The following is a 26,876-nucleotide window of genomic DNA, read 5'->3' as shown; positions in this document are numbered from 1 at the left end:
GAGAAGCCTGGCATTCCACCAGAACTCTATCAACAAACACATTGACTCAGTCCCCATATGCCACCCTCTGAGAAAAAGAATAGGAAATGACATCACAGGAAATTACATTGCCAACCCAAAGAAACCTAAACACATAAATAGAAAGTTGGTCATAGCACCAGTGCTTCACTGGATGCTCACTGATGATGTTACTTAGTGTATGGTGACAAAAACGAACCTTCCAGCTCAGCACACTTACTTCCAGAACCTCAACCTAAGCTACAAATCTGCTCTAAACTTGCTCACTAATCCATTCACTAAATGGGCTAGACTCCCTGATCAAATCAATCTCAGTGACAAATTTCAGCTAATTACACCCTTTTGCAGGCTTTCTAAGAAGCTCTTAAATTAAACTTTTACTGGAAGAAGTGCACTAATAGGTACTTTTTCAAAAACTCATTAATTACTCATTAGTGAAACCAGTAAGTGAAAAGTGTACTTTTCACTTACTTAATATTGATTACACACAGATAAACCACTCTGATTAAAACTCATTTTCAACTGCGTTAGTAAAGAACAGATTATTATACTCAAATGTATCAAGAAAATTTAAATACATTTTTAAAGGAAAATGTTCTATATTGCTGCCACATAACTTTGTTTTATGGCAGATCTTATTTTTGTGTCATGCAAATAAGTTTGAGTGAAAAGCTTTGAAAAAAAAACAGTTCTGGAAACTGGAGCAAATTGCCTTGTATCCCAAAAAACAAACTGTTTGATATGGTCTCTGCAAATACTGGATTAGTGGTGCTGGAAGAGCACAGCAGCCTGAACTTTCCAGCATCTGCAGTCATTGTTTTTACCTGTATGGTCTCTGCAACCCTATTTCTAACTCTTCCCCCTCAGCCAGCTAAGCATCTCCTATAATTTTCCACCTTCTGCATTCAGGAAATAATTGCATTATATTTCAGTTCCAAAGTCTAAGTTGAGGTAGTTGAATTAAGGACAGTTTGCACAGTAGAACAGAAGAAATGTTAAAGTCAGCATTAATTTTGTTTCAATATATTTCAATAATTCTTTGCCACCAAGTATCAAAGTACCTTGATAATCTCTGTCAGATTTCATAATCTTCATTCTAGTATCAATTAAACAAAATCATTTGTGAAAAATTGTTTACTTTGTGTAAACTATAAACATTTAAATAGCAATGGATTTCTCTTATTTTATGTTTTCATTTCAGACACTTCTACAATTGAAAGTTGACGTTAACCTATTGGATTACAAAGGAGCAACTCCATTACATCGGTCACGTGATATGGAGACAATGCAGGTAACTTTATTATAACAAGAGAAGCATTTGAAACGGGGCATTTGAATTTGGTGCTTATGTTTCTTGGTTAATTTGAACTTAGTTTAAACATGGAGTTATGGAAATCAAAACAATGTTTGCTTCTTTCTGAACTCATCTTATTGTTTTACTACAGTTCATTAGTTTCATAAGGATTATTGATGAAAACAATGGGTGACAGGAATTTCATTTTAATGGACTGTTTTGAGCTATTATTTTTAACTTTGTGTCTTGTTATTTCAGTTGTTGATATATCACGGAGCTGATGTAAACAGGTCAGATGCAGACGGCAATACACCATTGCATGTAATATGTTTTGGTGAAATGAAGAAACCAGCTAGATTAGACTGTTTAGAAATTTTGGTAAGAATGCTGTTGCTTAAAAAAAAGTTAATAAAAATGAACATTTTTTTGCAGAGGTATTATTTTATAACAGGCTTATCTGTGTATACATTTCATTAAAAATATATTAAGAATATATTAAAGTTACCCATGTCAGTTTTGGTTAGAAAGAACCAATTTTTATAATACAAATTAGACCTCAAGAAGTTTATTTTCAAACAAACCCTCATAATTAGCAGACACATGTGGGAAAAAGAAATGAGATTTGTATATGTTTATAGTGCAATATCTACACCCTGATTTACCTATCTTTAGTATGCCACATTAATATTTTAAATACATATTTTCAAGTCAATGCATTCTTCGTTAACAAAATAAAGATGTCAATATGAGAAAGCAGAATGGGTGGGATGTGTGTCAGAATATTTTTATAACTGATCCGTCCAAAATGGAACATATGATGTCTTTGTAAGTGGTGCTACTCTGCTATTTTAGTTAGATACAATAACACTCATAAAGATCATTCCATCAACCATTACAAAGTAATTACAACAAATTATTCTATGTGTGTAGCTGTCTTGTAAAGCTGCAATAGATAGATGGAACAATAAAGAGCTGCTGCCAATCCATTGTGCTGCGATGCAAGGTAGAATAGATGTTATTCAGCTTCTCTGCAAATTCGACTCTGAGGAACAAATGGTCACAAAATTAATGAAGGGAAGTGCTCCAAGTTTGCTCTACTTGTCTCTGGCCAATAATCACATTGAATGTGCAAAATGGTAAGATTGCGTAATATTTATTTGCAATTGGAATTAGATTTTTGATAACTAGCTCTCTTTTTTAATAGATTATCGTGAGCTACTTTTAGCACTATTGGAAGCAACGTATGGTGTTGCTGCTTGCCTGGTTTTATGAGGCTAATTGCGCAACCATGGAATCTTAAGGTTTTAATTTTTTTTTAAAAACTTGTTATTGAGAAATATTTAGTTTATCCTTGTCCATCAAAAATCATTGAAAATTGTAGTGGAAACCTCTGAATGGAAAATGAAAACCCTTGGTGCAAGCAAACATTTCTATTTGAGCAGTTACTCATAATGAGCAAGCATAGTAGAATGGGTGGTAAATTGTAAAGTCGCCATTGTCCCATTAGCAAGAGATGACTAATGGTGGTTTAACCCAAAGGTCACCACAAGTCAAGCTACGGACAAGGTTGAGAGAATGGGACCTTCATAGTAATCTCAGCAGAAACTTAATCTGTGTTGTTGGCATTACTCTGCAATACAAACCAGCCACCAAACACGTGAGTTAACCAACATATCCTTCCAAGAAAATGTTTCTATTGACAACTTCAGACTGCTGTATCCCGGATACCAGACATCTTGCAATTATTCTCTTTAGTTTCTTCAAGCCAATGAGAAAGCCCAAAACAAAAATTGTTCCTCACTTCCTAAACTGCCCCCATTATGGACAACTTATCTGTAAATTAGGAGAATCAGAGAGATGTCTATACCTTCAATACCATTTCTCTGTAGCAGGAATTTATTTTACCTTCTGTTGAAATTTCACTGAGGATTTCTGTCCCAATCTCTTTGTTTAATGTTTTATCAGTGATATTTTGGTTTGGTACCCTGAAAAAAATACTTTGACCATCAGTTCTACAAAATTTTATATTTTTACTGTATTGATCTGAAACTTTGTGGTATAATTTAGTGAAGTACACAAGAGCAAGAATTGTAAAAGGAAACAGGTGTAACAGGCCTGTAATTGGGAGTTTCAGGAGGAATCCCATGGGTGGCAAGAAGGCCTTGTAATGTGGCAAAGCTGCACGCAAGTGGTAGCAGAGAGTTTCCAATCATTCTCTTCAGTTTCTTCAAGCTAATGAAAAAGCCCTACACAAGAATTGTTCCTCACTTCTTAAACTGTCACTGTTTTAGACAGGAGGTTTGCAAATTAGGAGAATCAGAGAGAGGTCTATCCCTTCATTACCAATAAATACTCAATTAAAGTGATTGGAAAAGTTGTTATTTGTGTTATTTGCAGATTATTTGAAGGTACAGCATGGACCTTGCAGCTGCTCCTGGGATTACAGGCTTAGTTAACATTTTATTATAGTGTTATTACAGTTATTATTTTTCACTAATATAAGATTTTTAAAAGATATTTACATAAGTACATGATTAGGAAAGGTTTGGAGGGATATAGGCCAGGAGCAGGCAGATGGAACTAGTATAGTTGAGGATTATGTGCGACATGGACTGGTTGGACTGAAGGATCTGTTTCCGTGCTGTGCTATGACTCTATCTCTGAATAAGAGCAACTGACATCTTCTCAATTCAACAGGATCACAGGCTAAAAGCCAAAGAACTGTGGAAGTTGGAAATCTGAAATTAAATCAGAAGTTGCTGGAAAAGCTCAACAAGTCTGTCAGCATCTGTGGAGACTAAGCAGAATTAATGTCAATCAAGACAAAACAGACTTAAAACTTTAAATAATTGGTATCTTATGCATGAGCCAAAACATCCAACCCTTCACTATTGTGGTACCTTGATTGTAGGGTGAACCCCATCAACAAGATATACTACAACAACTCCCCATGTGGGATCTTCACCATCTGAAAGGAGAAAGGCATCCAGCACATGGGATCACTAGTTCTCAAGTATCCTCAAATAGATCCTAATTTCAAAATAAATCATTGTTCTTTCATCAGAGCTGTGTGAAATTCCTAAAACTTCCAACCCAAATGTATCATTGGAGCATCGCTTGAGAATCTGGGCATTTTTAAAATCTGAATTGATTGCATGATTTTGCTTAGAGGAATCTGCAAGGGAAGAACTTTCAATATAATCGGAGCATTTGCATCCAAGAGTTGTTCATTGACTTCCTGACCACATAATAAGTATTTATATTTATATATTATAATGGAAAAAGTCAAGATATGCAAAGTTCACGCATTTATAATTTCCAAATTTCTTCTTATTCTTCAACTTTTGTTTGGTTTAATTTATAGGCTCAGCGAAAAAGACTTCAGCTTTAAAGCTGAAGAACAGGAAGAATTGATGTTTGGATTACTACATGATGAAATAAAAGTGTATGTCACCCACCAAACTTTTATGAAATTCAATAAAACTTTGCACATGAAATGATAGTGTCATGCAGAAATGCAATTGATGTTCTAAAAAAGAACTTGTTTTTGTACAGGCCAGAAAAAGTTGAAAGTCTGGAATTACTTATAAAGAATGGAGTCAATATTAATGCATTTGACAAACATGGGGACAGGTAAAATAAATTAAATGTTACATTTGTTACTTTGACAATCAGACTTAGATAGTACTACTTATGTTTACTCTGAGTTGCTGTGAAGGATTTCAGCTTATTGTACACTATATTTCAAATGAAAAGATAAATAAATCAAGAAAATAAACAACTCAAGGTAACAGATAAGGCATTTTGATATAGCTCAGTTATTCAGGTAAAAGATGTAGCACCTTTAGTGTAGTTTTAAACAAACTTACATCTGATTTGGGTTAAAATGTTTCACACTCTAATCAAGTAGCAATTACTGAATACTTGTGTTTCATGGCTACCTGCACTTCTAGCCAGGCTATTACAGTACAGCTACAAAACTGGAATCTACCTGGCAATGTGGAAAATTGCTAAGCTATATCCTGTGTACAAAAGGAAGTCATATACAACCTTGCCACTTGCCCCCTTGTCAATGTATTTTCAATCGTCAGCAAAGTGATGGAAGGGTTCATAGTACTATCATGCAACACTTAGTCAGCAATAACCTGCTCAGCCAGGACTCAGCTAGAGTCACTCAGCTCTTGACCTCATCAGAGCTTTAGAAGAAAGAGCTGAACTCGAGAGGAGGTGAGGGATATGGCCCTTGACATCAAGGCAGCATTTGACTAAGTAAGGCATCAAGAAGCTTCAACAAATGTGGAGTCAATGGAAATTGAGGGAAAACTCACCACTGATTAGACTCATACTTAGAACAAAGGATGATAATTATGATTGTTGGAATCAATTGTCTTACACCAGAACATTGCTCCAGGAGCTCCTTAGGCTATTGTCTAGGTCTGATCATCTTCAGCTGCTTTGTGAATGACCTTCCCTCCATAATAAGGTCAAAAGTGGAGAAATCACCAATGATTGTATAAGTTTAGCATCATTTGGGCCTCTTCACATCCCAGAACAATCAAATCCACATCAGTAAGACCTGAACAACATCCAGGCTCAACCTGATAAGTGCAAGAAACATGGGCACAACACAAATACCCAGTCAATGGCCATCTGCAACAAGAGAGAATCTAACTCTATTTGCTGAAATTCCAATAGCATTATTTTTGCTGAAACACCTACTGTCAACATCCTGGGAATTGTTACTCATTAGAAACTGAGATGTGCCAGCAATATCAATATTGTGACTACAAGAGCAGAGGCTGGGAATGCTGTGATGAGTAACCTACCTCCTGACTTGCCAAAGTCTGTCCAACATCTACAAGGCATTCATTTTCTACTTACCTGGGATGAATGTAACCCCAATAACACTTGAACTTGATACCATTCAGGGCAAAACAACTTGCATGATTGCCACCCCAACCATAAGCTTAAATATTCAGTCCCTTGAATAGAGGAATAGTGCAGCAGTGTGCATCACCTACAAGATACACTGTAAGAACTCATCAAGGCTCTTTAAGCAGCAACTCCCAAACATAACCTCTTCCATCTAGAATGACAAAGTGGTAGATGAATCGTAACTGAACCACCTGTATGTTTCCCTCCAAGCCATACAGCATCCTGACTTGGTACTGTCTTACTATTCTTTCACTGTAACGGGGTTAAATTCCTGGAGCTTATTTCCTAATTGCACTACCTACACCAGTTGGGGCTGCAGCAGTTCAAGGAGGTAGCTCAGTTCTCAAGGACAATTGGGGATGGAAAATAGTTGCTGACTAGCAATACCTACATCTTTTGAAATAATAAGTTATAAAAAAAGCGAATTTAATTTCATTCTTAATGTGATTAGTTTTTTTGTGAACAATATTTGTTTAGTTAATCAGTTGCTCACACCTATTGTGATAGAATATATAGATATAATAGATATCAGTACTAATCTAGAATATTATCTTTTGTAATAACCCATTTATGAAGACAACACAGTAGGATTAGATTTTAGTTTAGAAGAAAAATCTTAATTAAAGTTCCAGATCCCCAGCTTCCCATTGTAGCATTATTGTGCAGCAATTTGTTTGGACTGATTATCTCCATTTTGTAGTTCTTTCAAAACATATTTTGCCAACACGTCATCCATTTTTATTTTGTTGTTATGTTAGAAATGATATCAAATATGGAAAGCATGAATAAACCAGGGGTTCTGGTGAAACACTACAATGGCAAAAATAAACTTGAAAACATGTTGCTGTTGTGACACATCATCACAACCACCCTTACTTTGTCTTTGACATTAAGGGTTGTTATTTTGTCTTTAAATAGATCCACCTCTATTATTTCTCATAGCCACCCCTGCTAGGCCTCAGACAGATTTTCAGTATTACTCAGCCTATCTACTTTAGTTCAACTCCAATCACGCCCACACTAACTCCCTGACCTTCCAGGAATGGATATGGTCTTCGCATGACCACTTGTTTTCTTTTTATTTAATCAGTGATCTTTGTCATTTCAATAGCCCCTTAATCATAAAATTATACATTTTTGAACACATACATTTAACTTATTTAATTTCCATGAAGGTGCCAGAATATAACTAATCTATTAGCTTCATTTTTTTATATTTAGCTTAATATTTTGTTGTTCTGTGATTTATTCTTTTATGAAATATAAAATAAAGTTTCTTCTGCTTTTTACACACAGTGCTTTACACCTTGCTGCTGTTAAAGTTAGTTGCAATGAACTTCTGACATTACTGCTATCGAACAATGCTAAGGTGAACGTATTGAATCGTGATCACTGCACTCCTCTGTTCTTTGCAGTTCAGACATCGAACTATTACGGGGCAAGTCTTCTAATAAAACATGGTACTTGAAAGCATTTTGTTATGACAGTACATACATGCTTTTGTGGCATTTGCTCCTCGATAGATATAAAAGAAATGTCTTTCACTTTTTTTTATGTTCCCCTTGTTTGTCACACACATTTATTCCTTTTGTGTTCCTTTTATCAGTTAATAATGTTCTTTCAGTGTCTTTGCTGTACCCCTGGCTTGTCTCCAACTGTTTCATATTGTACAGGTTGGCATTTTCCAAAAAACAAGTACATGGTAATGGGTCACCTACTCCACACACCATTATTCCAGTACAGTTGTTCCAGGGTATTATAACGTGAGTGTTATATTATTTTAGGGAGCTTTCTGACATATAAGACAATGATTTGCACCATAATTATTAACACTGCTAAATATTGCCTGGTGTGGCCCAGCAATCCCACTCTCGCAGACAAGACAGTTGGTTGAGAAGACATCTGTTTCTTCTGTATCCTATTCTTGGCCATCTATGTTTATTGTTTCTGCTCACCACTTCCAGTGTTTTTCCAGACTGTCAGCCTCTTGAGGTAATGACTGTCAGTGACTGTCTCCCACTTACCATAGAGCCAGAGAGTCATATAGATGTACAGCAGAGAAACAGACCGTTGAGTCCACTCTTCCAGGCTGACCAGACATCCCAACCCAATGTAGTCCTATTTGCCAGCACTTGGCCCATATCCTTCTAAACCCTTCCTATTCATAAATCCATCCAGGTGCCTTTTAAATGCTTTAATTGTACCATCTACCACCACTTCCTCTGCCAGCCCATTCCACACACACACCACTCTCTGCATGAAAAGGTTGCCTCTTAGGTCTATTTTATATCTTTCCCCTCTCACCCTGAACCTATGTCCTCTAGTTCTAGACTCCCCCTTCCAGGTAAAAGACCTTGTCTGTTTATCCTATCCATGTCCCTCATGATTTTATAAACCTTGATACGGTTACACCTCAGCCTCTGACGCTCCAGGGAAAACAGCCCCAACCTATTAAGCCTCTTCCTATAGCTCAAATTCTCCAACTCTGGCAACAACCTTGTAAATCCTTGTGAACCCTTTCAAGTTTCACTACATCCTTCCGATAGGACTGAGATCAGAATTGCACTCAATATTCCAAGAGTGACCTAACCAATGTCCTGGACAACCACAATATGACCTCCCAACTCTTACATTCAATACTTTGACCAATAAAGGAAAGCATACCAAATGCCTTGTTCACTATCCTATCTACTTATGACTCTATTTTCAAGGAGCTAAGAACCTGCACTCCCAAGGTCTCTTTGTTCAGCAAAACTCTCCAGGACCTTACCATTAAGTGTATACGTCCTGCTAAGATTTGCTTTACCAAAATGCAGAACCTCACATTTATCTAAATTAAACTCCATCTCCACTCCTCAGCTCATTGGCCCATCTGATCAAGAGCCCATTGTAATCTGAGGTAACCTTCTTCGCTGTCCACTTCATTTCCAATTTTGGTGTCATCTGCAAACTTACTAACTATACCTCTTAAGCTCACATCCAAATCCTTTCTATAAATGATGAAAAGCAGTGCACCCAGCACCAATACTTGTGGCACTCCACTGGTTCCAGGCCTCCAGTCTGAAAAGCAACCCTCCGCCTTTTACCTTTGAGCCAGTTTGTATCCAAATGGCTAATTCTCCCTGTATTCCATGAGATCTAATCTTACTAACCAATCTCCCATGAGGAGCCTTGTCAAACGCCTTACTGAATTCCATGTAGGTCACGTCTAATGTTCTGCCCTCATCAATCCTCTTTGTTACTTTTTCAATGAACTCAATCAAGCTCGTGAGACATGCTTTCCCATGTACAATCCTATGCTGACTATCCCTAATTAGTCCTTGCCTTTCCAAATACGTGTAAATCCTGTCCCTCAGGATTCCTTCCAACATCTTGCCCACCACTGATGTCAGGCTCACTGGTCTATAGTCCCCTGGATTTTCCTTACCACCTTTCTTAAATAGTGGCAACACGTTAGCCAACCTCCAATCTTCCGGCACCTCACCTGTGACTACCGGTAATACAAATATCATAGCAAGGGGCCCAGCAATCACTTCCCTAGCTTCCCACAGAGTTTTAGGGTACACTTGATCAGGTCCTGGGGATTTATCCACTTTTATGCATTTCAAAATATCCAGCACCACCTCCTCTGTAATATGGACTTTTAATTGTCAATGCCTACCAATTAAATAATTGTTTTGCAAACTGGTGATGTATAAAAGCAAACAATTATTAATGAAACTAAATTAAAATTATATCTTTAAAATAAGAATGATCTGTAAATTCAATAGTACAGTTATAAGAAATATGAATTCTGTTTCTGCTAGTCACCATAGATAAAGGTATAAAGATAAAAATAGGAATTCTGCTTAGATTGTATTCCTTTTTATTCTACTCTTACATTGATATAAACAATGGTAGTTGCTCTATCTCCTGGTATAGATGATCCATGTGTAAAACTGGTCTACTTCTGAATAGTACAGCCACTTCAAATCTCCTTGCATGATCACCATTACTGCCTTTATATATAATTAGCTCCATGGCAAGCTTTGTCATAGGATCATTACCGGAGGTTGAGACAAAAAGTGGTCATACAAACTGAGATTATATGGACTTCTGTGTGAGAAAGTATATAATGATTGACTTGTATCTCAGAAATATAGAGTATTTTCTAAACTGTAAGAAGCTGGGAATCATGAAAGACAGAAAGGTGTCAGGTTGAAATACAGAAATAACTGAAAGCCAGTGGATACGCAAAAATACAATGAAAAAACATGGAAAAGATGAACATTATGTTCCTCTTGCACAAGATTTTGATTCGACTTTATCCAGAGTACTGTATCCACTTCTGGACAATACATCTCAGAAACTAGATATATTTGCCTCTGAGCCAGTTCAGTGGAACTTCACTGGTATGATACTTGAGGTAAAGTTGGAAATTACAAGGACTAGACTCAGACATAGTTGTATTCACTTGAATAAAGAAAATTAATGAATGATTTAATTGAGATGAGCAAGGGTATCCAGTAGTTTTATTATTTCGATAGTTTTGCTGTATTTTGTTTGGTGGGGAGTTCAGAACAAAGTGAATATCCTTAACATTGGACTACAATAATTCAGGGATGATTTCAGAAAGAATTGTTCACACAAAAGGTAATGGAAATCTCGAACTTTCTCTCCTAAAAATCTATTAAGCATGACTCAATTAAACATTTCCAAACTGAAATTCAAAACTGAAACTGAACAAACTGACTATTCTCTTATAAGGGTACTGGGGTCACCATACAAAAGTAAGTAGAGGAGAGATTTTCATTCATTTGATGAATGCAGATATTAGTGTGAAAACCTAAGAACCATGGCATTCATTCTCAAGATATTTCCTTCGACCTTTTCCTGTCATACAAATTTCATCTGGAAAATCTGAGAAAACCTAACACATTATCTGCTGCTGCATGAGGATATTTTTTTCTCATTGTTGATCTCTGAGTTTCAGTAGCTGTGTTGAGCTGAGGAGAGATCTGATTTTTCCTGTATCCTATGATGGATACTTTTTATCACCTTGTACTTTATTTTAATGGGTTGCTTCTGTGTGACAACACTATTAGCACTTCAGGTGCCCCACTAAGATGTGCACTTGAGCTGGTGGAAGATAGATGTTAATGATTTGAGGCAACAGAGTGAGTGGATTCCTCTGAGCAGTCTTTCTCCTTGTCCAAAATCACCATCCAAGGGGTGTTCAAATTTCAGCCTTTGAGATAATACATTGAAATAAAACTGACAGGGTGAAGGGGTTCGGAATCATCAGTATGCTGGAATTCAGAAACAAACACAAAAAAAACTAGAGAAACTCAACAGGTCTGGCAGCATTTGTGGAGAGAAAAACAAAGTTAATGTTTCAATCTGATACAACCCTTTTTCACAAATTCCTGTCAGATACAAATTAAATGCCCAACTTTTAAAAACAAAACTCTGACAGATATGCTGCTGAAAAATTTGGGTTCCCACTGCACTGTTGACCACCCTTGCTGCGAGCTAACTTGAGTTTATTTCAAAAATGACCCTTTCTTTCGCCCAGGGACAATGTTGCTTGGCTAAGTGCAATGAACTCAGTGCAACAGCACCTGACCTTTGTGAACTCTCTGTTCGACTACACAAATCTGGTGCATTTAGCTGCAGAGTTGTCAGAACTTGTCATTAGTGTTTTTAAAAAATTATTTGAGAATGCTGAAATGACTAGATAAAGATAAAGTTGCCATTGTCTCATCAGACCATAGGACTGTTCTATCATTAGAGAGAGATGACTGGTGGTAGTTTAGCCTGACAGTCACTATGCCTCAGGCGAAGGCGGGGGATGAGAAGGAAAGTCCTTTGTGGTAATCTCAGCTAGTGTAGGAATTAAATCTGCACTGTTGGTAACACTGCATTGCAAACCAATTGAGCTAACCAACTTCCTTAAATAATCCCATCCTATTAGAACATAACTTTAAAAGAAAAATTGTTTGTGGAATGCAGGCATCACTGGCAGGCCAGCATTTGTCCTCATCTCTAATTACACTGGAAAAAGTAGTGGAGAGCTGACTTCTTAAATCATTATGGTCCTGAAGTTAGATGCATCTACAATGCTCTTATGAAGGGAGTTTCAGGATTTTGATCCAGTGATAGTGAAAGAACAGCAAGTCAGGCTGCTGTGTGACTTGGACATGCAACCTGAGGCAGGAGTGTTTCCATGAATATGCTGCTTTTGTCATTCAAGGTATTAGTGGCCACAGATTTGGAAGAGACTTTGTGAGTTACTGTAGTAGATGGTGCATACTGTTGACACTGTGTCAGTGGTGAAATGAGTGCATTTTGAAGGTGGTAGATGGGGTGAAAAATGAGCAAGCTGCTTTATGCTGGATAGTGCCAAGTTTCTTGGATATTGTTGGAGCCGAGCCAATGAAGGCAGGTGGACAATATTCTATCACATTCCTTACTCATGACTTGAAAATGATGGTCAGACACTGCGTGACAGGAGGTGAGTTACTCAATGGACAAATTTGAATTTTGTGCAGCTCACCCCAACCTGAGGATTTAATGTGAGCATTAAAATTAGATATAACTGACAGTACTGGCAAAACTTTTCAAAGCCAAAAGCCAAGCTGGAGCTTTGATTAAATTATTTTGTTTAATAAACTCTCTCTGGCTTTTATGTTTAAAATGAGTTATGCTCTGTCCAGAAAACCAGCAATGTTTCATTTCTTTTCTTACATCATTGTACAGTTACTAGAATTGTATGGTTTTATCTGCTACAATACACAAAGAAGTCATCATATACAGTTTGGTTAAAGCAGATCTTACACATAAATATACCAAATAGGAGAAGAAGTACATTATTTGGCATCTTCCACAATTCAATAAGATCACTTTAGTAAACAAAATAAAAAATGTGATCTTTACAATTTATTTGGTTATTTTATTTCTCTCTAGGGGCAGATATAAAGCAAAAAAATAATCAAGGTGTTAGTGCATTTGATTTAATTCAAGATTATCATGAATGGATTGAGAGTGGTTGCTTTACAGAGGAGATAGTTGTTTTATTAAAGGGTAAGTAGCATTTATTAGAGTATGGCATCAGCTTATTTATATTTACCAAGGAATTTCTATTGCACAATTTACATTTCATTTTGTATTATTTAATGGGGAAATATTGCATTATACTCTATCATTGATCCGTATTACTCAAGGGTAAGTAAAAGAAAGTAAGTTAATTATAACTTGTTAGAATGTGTTTCTTTTGTTTTCTATTTTACGACTTGTAAAAAAGGAAGATTTGAATTTATATGGCATGCCACAGCAAACCGAGTACTTTTGCAACGTAGTCATTGATGTGATATACAAAATACAGAAGCCAGTTTGCGTACATGATATCTTTTTACATTGATCTGAGAAGGTAGACAGCATCTTTAGCTTTTCCTCTCATTCAAAAGATGACGTCTCTGACAGTGCAGCACTAGATTACCAGCTTTGAATTCTTTTGCCTGACTGGAACTTTAATGTACGTGAGTCAGAGGTGAGAGTGCTACAAGCTAAGCCACAGCTGCCACCAAAACAGCTAAAATAATTGGTGATACAGTAGATTGAAAAATTTTTTCACTTCTGTCAATAAATTCAGTAGTACTAAATGCAGTATATTCTGATGAACTGAAGACTTTTCCCTCTGTTTGTACATATGCACCCTGTTTGAAATTAATATTAAAGTGGATTGTCACAGCATAACAGTAATTAAAAAAATGTTTTGGGTGAACATTGCCTTGTATCTAACTCAGGTCTATTAATGTTGATAATCAGTACTAAAAATGGAACAAGTTCCATTCCTCAGCACTGATACATGTCATCCAAGCATGCAAAATAATCAGAAAAATTGGAAATGGACAAATGAGTTTATGGTGTTAAAATTTACTATGTACAAGTGAGTACTGCCAATGGACTGAGTAGTAGTATAACAATGCAATGGATTTCATTGTATTTCAGAATCTTTGGCATTGATCCAATGATTCTAATCATAGTACAAGAGCAAATAAAAACATGGGTTATTTTAGGTGACTCTATGAAAATCAACAGCGGAACCATTTGATCATTGTTAACTCTGTTAGTGGAAAGACCCTTCAGTTGAGTCATACCGAGTTTCTTTTCCTTCTATCAGCATTAATAACATTGAGCAATACTGTTACAATGAATTAGTTCTTCATAAAATTTCTCATGATACTCGGCCTTCAAAAGGATCCACAAGCAGAGGAGCATGAGGATGGATTTTTACTTGCAGCATCACATAAAGGGATTAAAGGTGTGGAAACTGACCATGTATCAGGAAGCCACGCCCAACCTGCTGACTTTGGCAAGTTTGGTAGGATCTCAAAACGTGGTAGGTATCACAGTTAACCCGGTGTTTAACAAGCAATAGCAACCATCAGCTGGGAACTTGCTGCTTTCGAGCGAAAGTTCTACTGCATGCTTGTCAAAAGCAAACAAGATGCAGCAAAATGATTTCGACATCAAGATGGGCTGGACCTAACATCTCATCTAATTTTACCAATCATCTCATCATAGCCCACAATGCTCAGAGCTGAATAAGCTTCTGCCTAACATGTTTCTCAGCTAAAAATAACTCTATGTTCCTTTGTTAGAAAAGAGCTTGATTTTTTTTAAGAGTCAAAGCCACCTATTCCAGAATTAATTACTAGGCCATTCTATAAAGGATGATGATGAAGCATGGTCATTGCCCATATCACTTCAAAAGTGTTACTTGGATCATAAATTCAGTGAGATGCATATCCAAAAAGTAATCCGTATACCTTAATGATGATATTCTGCCAGGAGCAATTTTCTGTAAATGTAACAATAAATCACCACTCTCCCATTGACCAGAAACCTCCTGAATTAATACATGAAGTCAGTTACATTCTCCATAGAAATGATTGAAGTTGTACGGTTCACCAAAATAGAAACTCTGATTTATTGGAAGTGGGCACTGACATGAGTCTTCTGCAGCAATGAGTGAAATCACAGCATTTCTTGTCTCTGGATATTGATTAATTTAACTTTTTAAAAAATTCATTCATGGAATGTATGTATTACTTAATGGACAGCAGCTTTATTACCTGGCCTTGGTTACCCTTAAGAAGGGGGTGGTGAACTGCCTTCTTAAAACACTGCAGTCCACATGATGTGGGTTGACCCACATTGCCATTAGGAAGGGACTTCCAGGATTTTTACCCAGTGACAGTGAAGGAATGATGACAGTCAGAATGGTGAGTGGCTTGGAGGGGAAATTACAGATGGTAGTGTTCCCATGTATCTGCTGCCCTTATCCATCTAGATGGAAGTGGTCATGGGTTTGGAAGGTGCTGTCAAAGGAGTTTTGGTGAATTTCTGCAGTGCATCTTGCAGATGGTACACACTGCTGCTACTAAGCATCAGTGATGGGGGCAGTAGATGTGGTTCCAGTCAAGCAGGCTGCTTTGTCCGAAATGATGTTAAGCTTCTTGAGTGTAGCTGGAGCTGCATCCGTCAGGCAAGTGGGTGTCCATCACACTCTCGACTTGTGCCTTGTACATGGTGGACAGGCTCTGGGGAGTCAGGAGTTGGGTTACCTGTTATTGTATTCCTAGCCTTTGACCTGATTTTAGATTAGATTCCCTACAGTGTGGAAACAGGCCCTTTGGCTCAACAAGTCTACACTGACCCTCTGAAGAGTAACCCACTCAGAACCATTTCCCTCTGACTAATGCACCCAACACTATGGGCAATTTTAGTATGGCCAACTCACCTGACCTGCACATCTTTGGACTGTGGGAGGAGACCGGAGCATCCAGAGGAAACCCATGCAGACACGGGGGAATGTGCAAGCTCCAAAGACAGTCGCCCAAGGCTGGAATTGAACCTGGGACCCTGGTGCTGTGAGACAGCAGTGCTAATGAGTGAGCCACTGTGCCACCCCAACTGTGGTTATGTGGCAAGTCCAGTTAAGTTTCTGGTCAATGGTAAATCCCAGGATGTTGATAGTAGGGAATTCAGTGATGGTACCACCATAAATGTCAAGGAGCGGTGGTTGAATTGTCTCTTATAGGAGATTGTCATTGCCTAGCAATTAGCAAATATTACTTGCCAGTTGTCAGCCAACCCTGGATATTGTCCAGATCTTGTTGCATTTGAATATGGACTGCATCAGTATTTAAAGAGTCATGAATGGTGCTGAATAATGTGCAATCGTTGGTGAACATCCCCTCTTCTGACCTTAAAATGGAGAGAATGTCATTGTTGAAGAAACCAAAGATGCTTGAGCCTAAGACACAACCCTGAGGAAATTCTGCAGAGGTGTACTGGAGCTGAGATGCCTGATCTCCAACAACCACAACCAGCTCCTTTGTACCAAGTATGACTCCAACTAGCACAGAGTTTGTCCCTGGTACCGCTGATTCCAGTTTAGCCAACACTCCTTGATGGCACATTTGGTTCAATGTGGCCTTGATATCAAGAGATGTCATTCTCACCTTGAGCTCTTTTGTCTGTGTATAAACAAGTCTGTAAAGACAGCAGGAGCTGAATGGTCCTGGTGTAACCCAAACTAGGCGTCACTAAGTAGATTATTGCTGAGTAGGTGCTGCTTTATAGCACCGTTGATGACACTTTCCACCACTTTACTGATGATCGAGAGTAGACCAATGGGTTGGGTAATTGGCTGGGTTCGATATTTTTTCCTGCTTTTTGTGTATAGGACATACCTGGGCAATTTTCTACATTGTCAGGTAAATGCCAAATAACAGTGACTTGTATCTTTGATTCTGCACTACCAAATATTTGTCTTGCATTCCCTGTTGACAGCTGAGGGATAGAAGTGATGAAGTGCATTTAGCCTTTTTTTTGTTGCATAGAGTCATAGAGTCTTAATGATGTATAGCATGGAAACAGACCCTTCAGTCCAACTTGTCAATGTCAAACAGATATCTTAAATAAATCTAGTTCCATTTGTCATCATTTGGCTTATATCCCTCTAAACCCTTCCTATTCATATACCCATTCAAATGCCTTTTAAATGTTGTAATTGTACCAGCCTCGATCACTTCCTCTGGCAGCTCATTTCATCTATGCACCAGCCTCTGGGTGAAAAAGTTGCCCCTTAGATTCCTTTTAAATCTTTCCTCTCTCACTTTAAACCTATGCCCTCTAGTTTTCCCACCCCGGGAAAAGACTGTGTCTATTTACCCTATCCATGCCCGTCATGATTTTATAAACCTCTATAAGGTCACCCCTCAGTATCCAATGCTCCAGGGACAATAGTCCCAGCCTATTCTGCGTCTCCCTACAGCTCAAGCCCTCCAACCCTGGCAACATACTTGTAAATCTTTTCTGAATTCTTTCAAGTTTCACAATGTCGTTCCTATAGCGGGGGCCCAGAACTGCAAGCATCTTTTGGATATGGGGGAGGACGGGAGGGATCACAGTTCCTGACTTGCCCACCTAGGTTCAATTGAAGTTGGGCTGCAAGTAAATAAGGTATTCCTAAGTCCTATGCTTAATTGTTTAATTCTACCATGGATAAGAATGCTGCTCTGACTGCCCCTCTGTACTGAGCAAGGACCTAAAAGGCACTGTGCTGAGGCCATGTAGTACTGCAGGCACTCTGTTCTCAAAGGTAGGTTATCACTCTCTAAGAAATGTCAAAAATGACTCTGGAGATGAAGTGAATCACAGAAAGTGCAGGTATTGCCCTTTGTAAATTGGCCCAAATGATACTTTGTCTTCTGTAACATCAGGTCAGATTACTTGAAGCTGTTGCGAATATGATCCTGAGGGATATGCAAGAAAAGCAAGAAGAAGTGTGTTTTGTTGGTAAACTGAATTGGATATGTAACAATTATACTCCCTCTACACTATGTGCACGCATTGGGTACCTGATATGAGGTGTTCTTGATATTGCTCAATGATGTGCGGGTCTGTCCCTGCATTGCTCTGGTAACCAAGCTGTTTTTTGCTAAATCAGGAGATTGAAAATAGACCATCTCCACAGGGAGATGATGTACAAGCTTTGGTGTAAAGAATGAAGAAAGATGCAATGTTGTCCTCATTCTAACAGAACCTTTGTGTGTGGCTGCATCAGGTTGTACATAGACCTTTGGAATGTAAATTCAAAGTGTCGCTACATGCTGAAGTTATATCTGACGTAATGCTGTGAATGATGCCGCAGAGCATGACTGGAGCACACTGTACTCATCATTCCTCATGCAGAAAGAACACATTTGCTGATAATTCCTTCAGGCAATGGTCGACATGTAATGTTCTTCAGACCTTGCAGAAGAAAGAAATGGTGGATCCTGTCAGATAATTTGCTGAGCAGACTGCAAAGCCATTTGGCAGAATACCTCATTGCCACAAAATTTCAAACATGTACATAGCTTAGTTTGTGGTGAGAAGGATTCCTGTCATCAGATTCTTTCTGCACAATCAGAGTCCCCAGCCCTCACTGCATTGCCTGCTCTGAAGAGGGATGCAGGATTTTTTGTCGAGGTTCATCCCAAGTGCTCCATAACATGGGAATCTGTGCTCTATGGCCTGTTTATTTTTCTCCCAGACACTCCACCAAGGTAAATACTCAGTGCAGCTGTTGAAAGGTGAGCAGGTTGATGAAAGACCTTCTTGGCTAATCCAAAACTTGTTCCTCTAATGCAAAAAGGTGAATGGTGAGATTTTGCAGATACAAATGAAAGGATATACTTAAGCTTGGGGCAGCTTTGACAATAGCACACAGGGAATGGATATAGTCTAAACTTCTCCTGCCAGAGTATACTGAGGGGTTGTTGGAAGTTATAATTGTAATTGTAAATGTAATGAGGCATGTCGCAGTGCCACATGTTGTTTCAAAGGAAATTGATTTCACTTGCATTTTATGTAAAGGTTGGGAGTGACATATCTTTTTGGAGAAAAGCAAAGCAATGTCCTTAGAACATGGCCAATTGTGTCAGTAACTCTTAGTGATTAGCATTAGAGTTTCACACCCAGAATAGGTTCTGTGGCTATGTTGCATTCAATGTTTTCATCCAAGTGATATTCGATGTGAAGAAACATTTACTTTGCAGTACAGAGAAGGGAAAGGTGAATAATTATCAGCAAATTTCATTTCAGATGTTTGACCTGATACCTTGTGTCTTTATGGGGTTTAGAGTCATTGTTGAGGTGCCACTCCATCTAACCTGTCTCTGACTGTGACGCACCTCTGCTGAGTCTGTCCTGTCAGGGGAACATACCAAGGATGGTTAGCTAAAAGAAATTATGCATTGAATATGAGTATCAAGTTGTACATAATTTGTTAATTACCACTAGATGAACTCTGACACAAAATTGTGAACCATTTTGTAATATATTTACAGCCATTTTGTCAAGATTGACACAGGGCTTTTGATTCTTCCTTGTGTTGCAGCATGATTTTTTCTGTCTATCTGAATTCATTTATCTGAACATATTTCAGTCATACCTTCCTGGCTAAAAACACAGGAATTATTCCAATAATGAACCATGTCTTTTAGCAGAATGTGGCAATTTAAAGAATAGAACTTGTGTACATTGTGATAGTTATACTGACTTGTGACGTTTGTATATTTTGTATTTATTACCAGCTCTTTGTCCACTTTAGGCAATGTGATCTCTGTTAAATAGTTGCCCACTGCAATAAAATAAATGTTCCATTTAGATTACAAAGTACTTCTGCAAATCATGGCTTATTATTTTAAATGCCATTGAGCACAGCCAACTATGGGTTTACAGTGTACACTTTCAATTCTGATTAAGCTTCAATTGTCTGAGAAAAAAAAGTACTTAATACTATTCATATGCCAATCTCCTGTTTGCAAGATGCTCAAATTATTATTATTTGATAGCAGGTGACACAAGATGTTTTCTTCTGATACAGTTGAAACTGCAGACTGTCTTAACTATGTCTCTTTGTATTCTAGCTTATGAAATCAAGCAGGCTTGCAGCCTTGTTCGAAATATTAACAGGAAACTGAAGTTAAAGGAAGCAAGTCAGCAGTCATCTATCATGCGACTGAGACAGGCAACTTTAAGCCAACCTTGCTTTTGGGTTCAGACGTAATCAAAAACATTTCTATCTTCAAAAAATGTAATTTCTGGTGCTCTGATAGCCAATGATTATTTTTGGTACTAGTGGCATAAATAGATTATGTCAGGAATTTGTGGATATTAAGCAAAACTGTCTACAATACTATTCAATCATTAAGTTGAGGTTTTTTTCGATTTTGACATCATTTTGTCAATCTTATTACATTCAAAAACTAAGTTTGGCTTCAATATAAATTTTATTTTGTCCTTGGAGTTTTATTTAATTAAGACTAGATTTTTTTGTTCCTAGTATTGCACTACCAGAGACTATTAAAATATTTTGTGGCTCACTTCCTCTTTTTCCTTTCCGTGTCAGTCAGCAGTTCAAGTAGCTGGGTGAAGCTCATGATAAAGCAGATTCCCAATGGTTTGTGGAATACATGGCTTTGATGGTTTAATAGGCCCTTCATGTTTTTCACTGAGAGATGCTCACCAAAGCTCAGGGCCAGTAATTTATATGTAGTATGTTTAAAATAAAAAACTCATAAAGTAAAATTTACATTATCTGCATTCTAAATTGGAATCCTCCTCCAACCAGCATCACCAAGTGCTTCTGAGAAGTGATTATTTAATCTGTTGCCAGGTTACAAAATGTAGTATTCCATGAGCAGTCACTCCGCCAACATAGATGTAAGTATTGAAAACTGTACATACAGCACTTATGACTTAGAAGTGGTGCTCAGACTCTCACAAAGATTTGAAAATCAAGGATCAGGTCAAAACAAGATTATTGTCTTCCTGGAGCTCTGCATTATCATTATGACAGACAGTGTGACAATATTTGCTCAGAATACTTACAGATACAGGACCATGATTCTGTTTGAGCATTGGTTAGTTTTAACAAAAGTATGAGATGCCGAAATTATATAAAATGTTGATGTAATAGGTCAAAAGTGATTGTAAAAAAAGTCAGCTATGATCAGTTACCTGAGTAGGATTTTCATTAACTGCACAGCTAATCAGTATTTTAGAGTTAACAGAACAGTCTGGAGATTGGCGAATGTAGAGCCACTGTTTAAGAAAGATGGTAAGGACAAGCCAGGGAACTATAGACCAATGAGCCTGACGTCGGTGGTGGGCAAGTTGTTGGAGGGAATCCTGAGGGACGGATGTACATGTATTTGGAAAGACAAAGACTGATTAGGGATAGTCAACAAGGCTTTGTGCATGGGAAATCATGTCTCACAAACTTGATTGAGTTTTTTGAAGAAGCAACAAAGAGTATTGATGAGGGCAGAGCAGTAGTTGTGATCTGTATGGACTTCAGTAAGGCATTTGACAAGGTTCCCCATGGGAGACTGGTGAACCAGGTTAGATCTCATGGAATACAGGGAGAACTCACCATTTGGGTATAGAACTGGCTCAAAAGTAAAAGTGGTTGTGGAGGGTTATTTTTCAGACTGGAGGTCTATGACCAGTGGAATGCCACAAGGATCGGTGCTGGGTCCACTACTTTTCATCATTTATATAAATGATTTGGATGTGAGCATAAGAGATATAGTTAGCAAGTTTGCAGGTGACACCAAAATTGGAGATGTAGTGGACAATGAAGAAGGTTACCTCAGATTACAACGGGATCTTGATCAGATGGGCCAATGAGCTGAGAAGTGGCAGATGGAGTTTAATTTAGATAAATGTGAGGTGCTGCATTTTGGGAAAGCAAATCTTAGCAAGATTTATACACTTAATGGTAAGATCCTGGGGAGTGTTGCTGAACAAAGACACCTTAGAGTACAGGTACATAGCTCCTTGAAAGTGGCATCGCAGGTAGGTAGGATAGTGAAGAAGGCGTTTGGTATGCTTTCCTTTATTGGTCAGAGTATTGAGTACAGGAGTTGGGAGGTCATGTTGCAGCTGTACAGAACATTGGTTAGGCCACTGTTGGAATATTGCGTGCAATTCTGGTCGTCTTCCTATCAGAAAGATGTTGTGAAACTTGAAAGGGTTCAGAAAAGATTTACAAGGATGTTGCCAGGGTTGGAGCTTTTGAGCTATAGGGAGAGGTTGAATAGGCTAGGGCTATTTTCCCTGGAGCATCGGAGGCGGAGGGGTGACTTTATAGAGGTTTATAAAATCATGAAGGGCATGGATAGGATAAATAGACAAATTCTTTCCCCTGGGGTGGGGGAGTCCAGAACTAGAGGGCATAAGTTTAGGTTGAGAGGGAAAAGATATAAAAGGGACCGAAGGGGCAACTTTTTCACTCAGAGGGTGGTACATGTATGGAATGAGCTGCCAGAGGAAGTGTGGAGGCTAGTATGTTTGCAACATTAAAAATGCATCTGGATGGGTATATGAATAAGAAGGGTTTGGTGGAATATGGGCCAGGTGCTGGCAGGTGGGACTACATTGGGTTGGGATATCTGGTTGGCATGGACGAGTTGGACCGAAGGGTCTGTTTCCGTGCTATACATCTCTATGATTCTAAGTATATATTGGATCATGCAATTTTGGCTGGATTTTTCTGATGTTTTTGAATTACACTTAGTAGTGTATTCAACTGCACACCCAGATGGAATTTCAATATACCAAACATACTTCTACTTGTGGTTGTTTGAAATTTCTTACTCATCAACAGTTATCCCCTGTTGATCAGCAGTCTAAATGAAGCCAATGTGCTGCCATAACTGTCTTATAAATACAGTTTTTTTTAAGAAAAGCTCTATCAGTATAAAATTCTAATGTGTACCACTTATTTTTGAAGTATGCATAGGAAGAAGATCCTCAGCACTCCAACATGTCTAAACATATTTTGATTTGTATTTGCTGGTGGTATGAAATTACAAATGTTGGTGCTATCTGACATTCTTTGTTGGTAAAATTCAAGTTGGTAAAATTGATAGGGAGTGTTGTGCCATCTGCAAGTAAACACACAAGTGTGTGAGCATGGACAAAAATAACTCTAGCATGGAAGATGTTTGCTCAGTTGCAAAAGAAGCAGCAAAACTGAAAAGATTCTGAAGAAGTCATCAAAGCCTCATAATTACAAACTGACACCTGAGTGCTATAACAGAATACAGCAATCAATGGTGACTTGCTGACAAAGACTTCCACTGCCTGTATAAGATCAGAAGGACTCTGCAGCATGTAACAGAGTGGTGTGCATATTTGAGTGGTCTGCCATATAACCTCACAATCATGAGGGTAAAGCCCATGCCACCAACTCTAAGCCAGAACAGCTGAGGAACAGGACAAAGAGCAAAACCTAGATATCCCATGTTTGGCAAGGCTGACAGTGAACAACAGACCTGATTGCAAGTTTAATGAATGTAATCCCAATTCCTCATACATCAATAGTTCCATATCTTTGGTTGATTACTGATCATCACAGCATGTATTTGGACAAAATGCAAATCTAAAAGCCACCATAAAACAAATATTCCAATCCAAAGTATAGGTTACATACAATATTGGATACAAGCTTCAACTAATCAATCTTGCGCATTCTCTTGGTGGTTGTTCTCTATGCGCATTTGCCTGCCCTACTGGTCCCACACAATGCTACAACTGCAACTACAACATTGGTAGTGGAAAGCTATTGACTTTCAGAAGTGGAGGCTTTAAATGGACCTGCTTGGTGACTTCAAAAGCTAGGCAGAAGACACTTCTATTTTAAGCAGTATGACTTAACAGTTGCTAGCCTCTCACAGAGTTGGACATCCTTCTGACACATGCAGCTTCTCAACAGTGCAGTATTGCTGGTTTCACACTGCAGTCATATTTGTTAGTAGTCACACAACGTTATACTTTCTGTATCAGAAATAAAGGTGCAGCTTGATCACGCTTCATGATCTACCCATTCATTTTTGGAGGTTACTAAATTTACCACCCTACATTTTTATTTAGAATGAACATTTGATTAGGTTGTAACAGAAAGTCTTAAAAATTAGGTATTTTTATCTGTAGTTTAGAGAAATCCTGATTTGACCGAACCATGCAATTTCAAAGAAGAAACAGCTGTGTTTATTTCCCTGTTCCTCTGAACTCCACGCTCTTGTAAGATGCTCAAACACTGATGTCATTTGCCATCAATCAAAATCTAAAAATAGAGTAACAGTGAATTGTACAACAGCAAAGGATCTGCAGTATCATTTCTTCACTCAAATCATGAGTGAATAAAAATGGAGCTTAGCTATCATATCTACAACTTTGAAATCTGTTGGAATCGTGAATTACTTGGGACTATGAATACAATAGAGTGACTCACTAAATATTATATATAGTAGTCTGAAGTAGAAGAAAATAATACTTCTTAATTCAAAAGAATAGATCAGTATTTCAAATATTATGAGATGATTCATAAGTTGAACAAAACATATAGTTAAAGAGATGTTGATTTATCTGGTGCAGCTTAACAGGTATTAGACTTCCACAGTTTTTGGGTCCTTTGCTGAGACCTGTGGCCATTCAGAGATGTGGTATTGTCAACTGAATGGCATAATCATGTAAATTAGTAGCCACTCGGATCTTGACATGTTTCCTGCACTGGGTGCTTCTTGATCTCACATCATGATCTCCCTGTTTCTTCTTGGGGTAACTAAATTTAACACCCCATATTTTTATTTCGAATAAATCTCTGATTGGATTGTAATAGAAAGTTTTGAAAATGAGTTTCCTTATCTTTAGTTAAATGTACACTTAAATATGTTTCTGATCATTTTTTTTCAACACCACAAGTGGACTCAAAACTATTTCCTTTGTTGAATATTAAAGGTTACACTTGAGGGCCTACTAACATAACTTATATCAAGCTGTTGTCATGCAATAAACTACATTTTTCTTAAGATAAGAGCATCTCCTCATTAGAAGACCAGGTCATTTTCTTCTCCCACATTAGACCAAGCTGCCATTGTAATTCCCAATCAGGAAAGAGGCTGGTGACAGCAAATCTACCAAATGGATCTTATGTAATGATGAATTGTAGCAAGGATCTATCTTTCAACAATTTATTTTTATTATTTTACTTAAATGATTAAGTTAAGATGTGTTGGATGCCATACCTTGTCTCTAGTTTTCATTACCATACTGTAAGGTCAGCGGATCGCACCATAGATGCTTTATCAGTTTTATCATGTTACTAAGTTGCACTCTTGTGGTTCTCAATGGACAAGTGCAAACAATTCTGGTAAACTATGATCAGGAAATTTCAAATATGGCAAGAAAATATCCAAAGGAATTTGCCCAAGATTTCATCATAAAAGGACATGAATAACTTACCTCAAAGGGGTTGTGTAAAAGACATGTATAAAATATTAATGAGTTTTCAACATTCAGAAAAGTAGGAAACAAAATTCTCAAAGGAGGCTATTAATTTTAATGCCTGGAACTTTTGCAACCAACAGTTGAACACGCTCAGGTGCAGTTTAAAGATGGCAACCAGGTCTGAAACAGCAAAATGAATGCAGGTCCTACTGCATCACTTCAAAAAATACTTTTGTGTTTAAATAATCTTATTGTCAATAGTTAATACATTGAAATCTGGCTTTAGTAATAACTAAAGCTGAAAGCAATGCAATGACACACAGCATGTAGCTTAATGTTAAGGTCAAATTGACAGTGATCTCTCCCTTTATCAGTATTATTAATTGCCAGAAACTGGTTTAATACTCATTCATGACATAAGGTAGTTTTTACTCTTCAGGTTCTGCTAACAGTTCCCATGTATACAGCTCTCTGTTATGGTTCAGTACCTAGTTTGGGGTGAGCACTTTACCCTAAATGTTGATTATGTCTACATTGTGCTACTTATCATGGAGCTCTTGCACTGATTTTTCAGCCATCTTAGTTTGCATGAGAGGTTGTAAACACTTATTTAAGTCCATGGATATGTTGTAACCTCACTGTAGCCAGCGCAAGAATAGGTTGTACAGGTTGATGGATAAATTATTCACTACCAGGTGAAGATGTCCCCAATTTCTGATCAGGCCAGCACCCTTCACTCTCAATTCTTATTGGTTACATTGAGGTTTTCCCACAGGTCCTTGTATTATTATTATTATGGATGCAAATGACGTCATTCTAGTCAGTGATTTAAGATGGTGCTGAGACGAAGGAGAGTGTCATTAAAATTTCAATTTTAACATGCCCTTCTGTAAATTATTATGGATCATTTGGATTCATGGTTTACAGGATGAAGCTTATCTCCACAATATGGATTCCAATGTAGAAGGATGGTCACAGAATGCCACTGTTTTCTGGTTGCAGTAATGGGAACTGATATTTGTGCAATATCAACACAGTTTCACATGGATATTAAAATGTAAGTGTATGAATTTCAACAGGACACCTATTTGGTTACTGCCCTCAGTCGAAACATCAAATTTTGCAAATAAAAATCTTGTTTCAAGTTCAAGTGAAGAATTGGAGAGGAAATGGAAAATATGAAATTGGAGCCTTAAGGGTGATTCAAGGTCACCAGTAAATTTTGTTGGAACAGGAATTTTATTTGCAATTTACTCATGCACAAGGTAAAAATGTTGAATTTTAAAAATAGCAGTCA

At 37.7% G+C, this 26,876-nt stretch overlaps 1 protein-coding gene across 1 annotated transcript in view; it reads left to right on the top strand.

Annotated features, from left to right (window-relative positions):
- Positions 1–20,598, top strand: part of LOC140458281 (uncharacterized) — a 98,528-nt gene extending 77,930 nt beyond the window's left edge. Inside the window, exons 9-16 of the mRNA XM_072552683.1 lie at positions 1,220–1,309; positions 1,571–1,690; positions 2,243–2,448; positions 4,677–4,757; positions 4,868–4,945; positions 7,544–7,707; positions 13,193–13,309; positions 20,212–20,598. Of these exons, the coding sequence (XP_072408784.1) occupies positions 1,220–1,309; positions 1,571–1,690; positions 2,243–2,448; positions 4,677–4,757; positions 4,868–4,945; positions 7,544–7,707; positions 13,193–13,309; positions 20,212–20,351 (996 nt within the window). The 3' untranslated portion in view covers positions 20,352–20,598. The remainder of the gene's footprint in view (positions 1–1,219; positions 1,310–1,570; positions 1,691–2,242; positions 2,449–4,676; positions 4,758–4,867; positions 4,946–7,543; positions 7,708–13,192; positions 13,310–20,211) is intronic.
- Positions 20,599–26,876: the final 6,278 nt, after the last annotated feature.

This window comes from Chiloscyllium punctatum, chromosome 32, assembly GCF_047496795.1.
Source record: "Chiloscyllium punctatum isolate Juve2018m chromosome 32, sChiPun1.3, whole genome shotgun sequence".
Classification (NCBI taxonomy): domain Eukaryota; kingdom Metazoa; phylum Chordata; class Chondrichthyes; order Orectolobiformes; family Hemiscylliidae; genus Chiloscyllium; species Chiloscyllium punctatum.
This window is presented reverse-complemented; position numbering and strand designations above follow the sequence as displayed.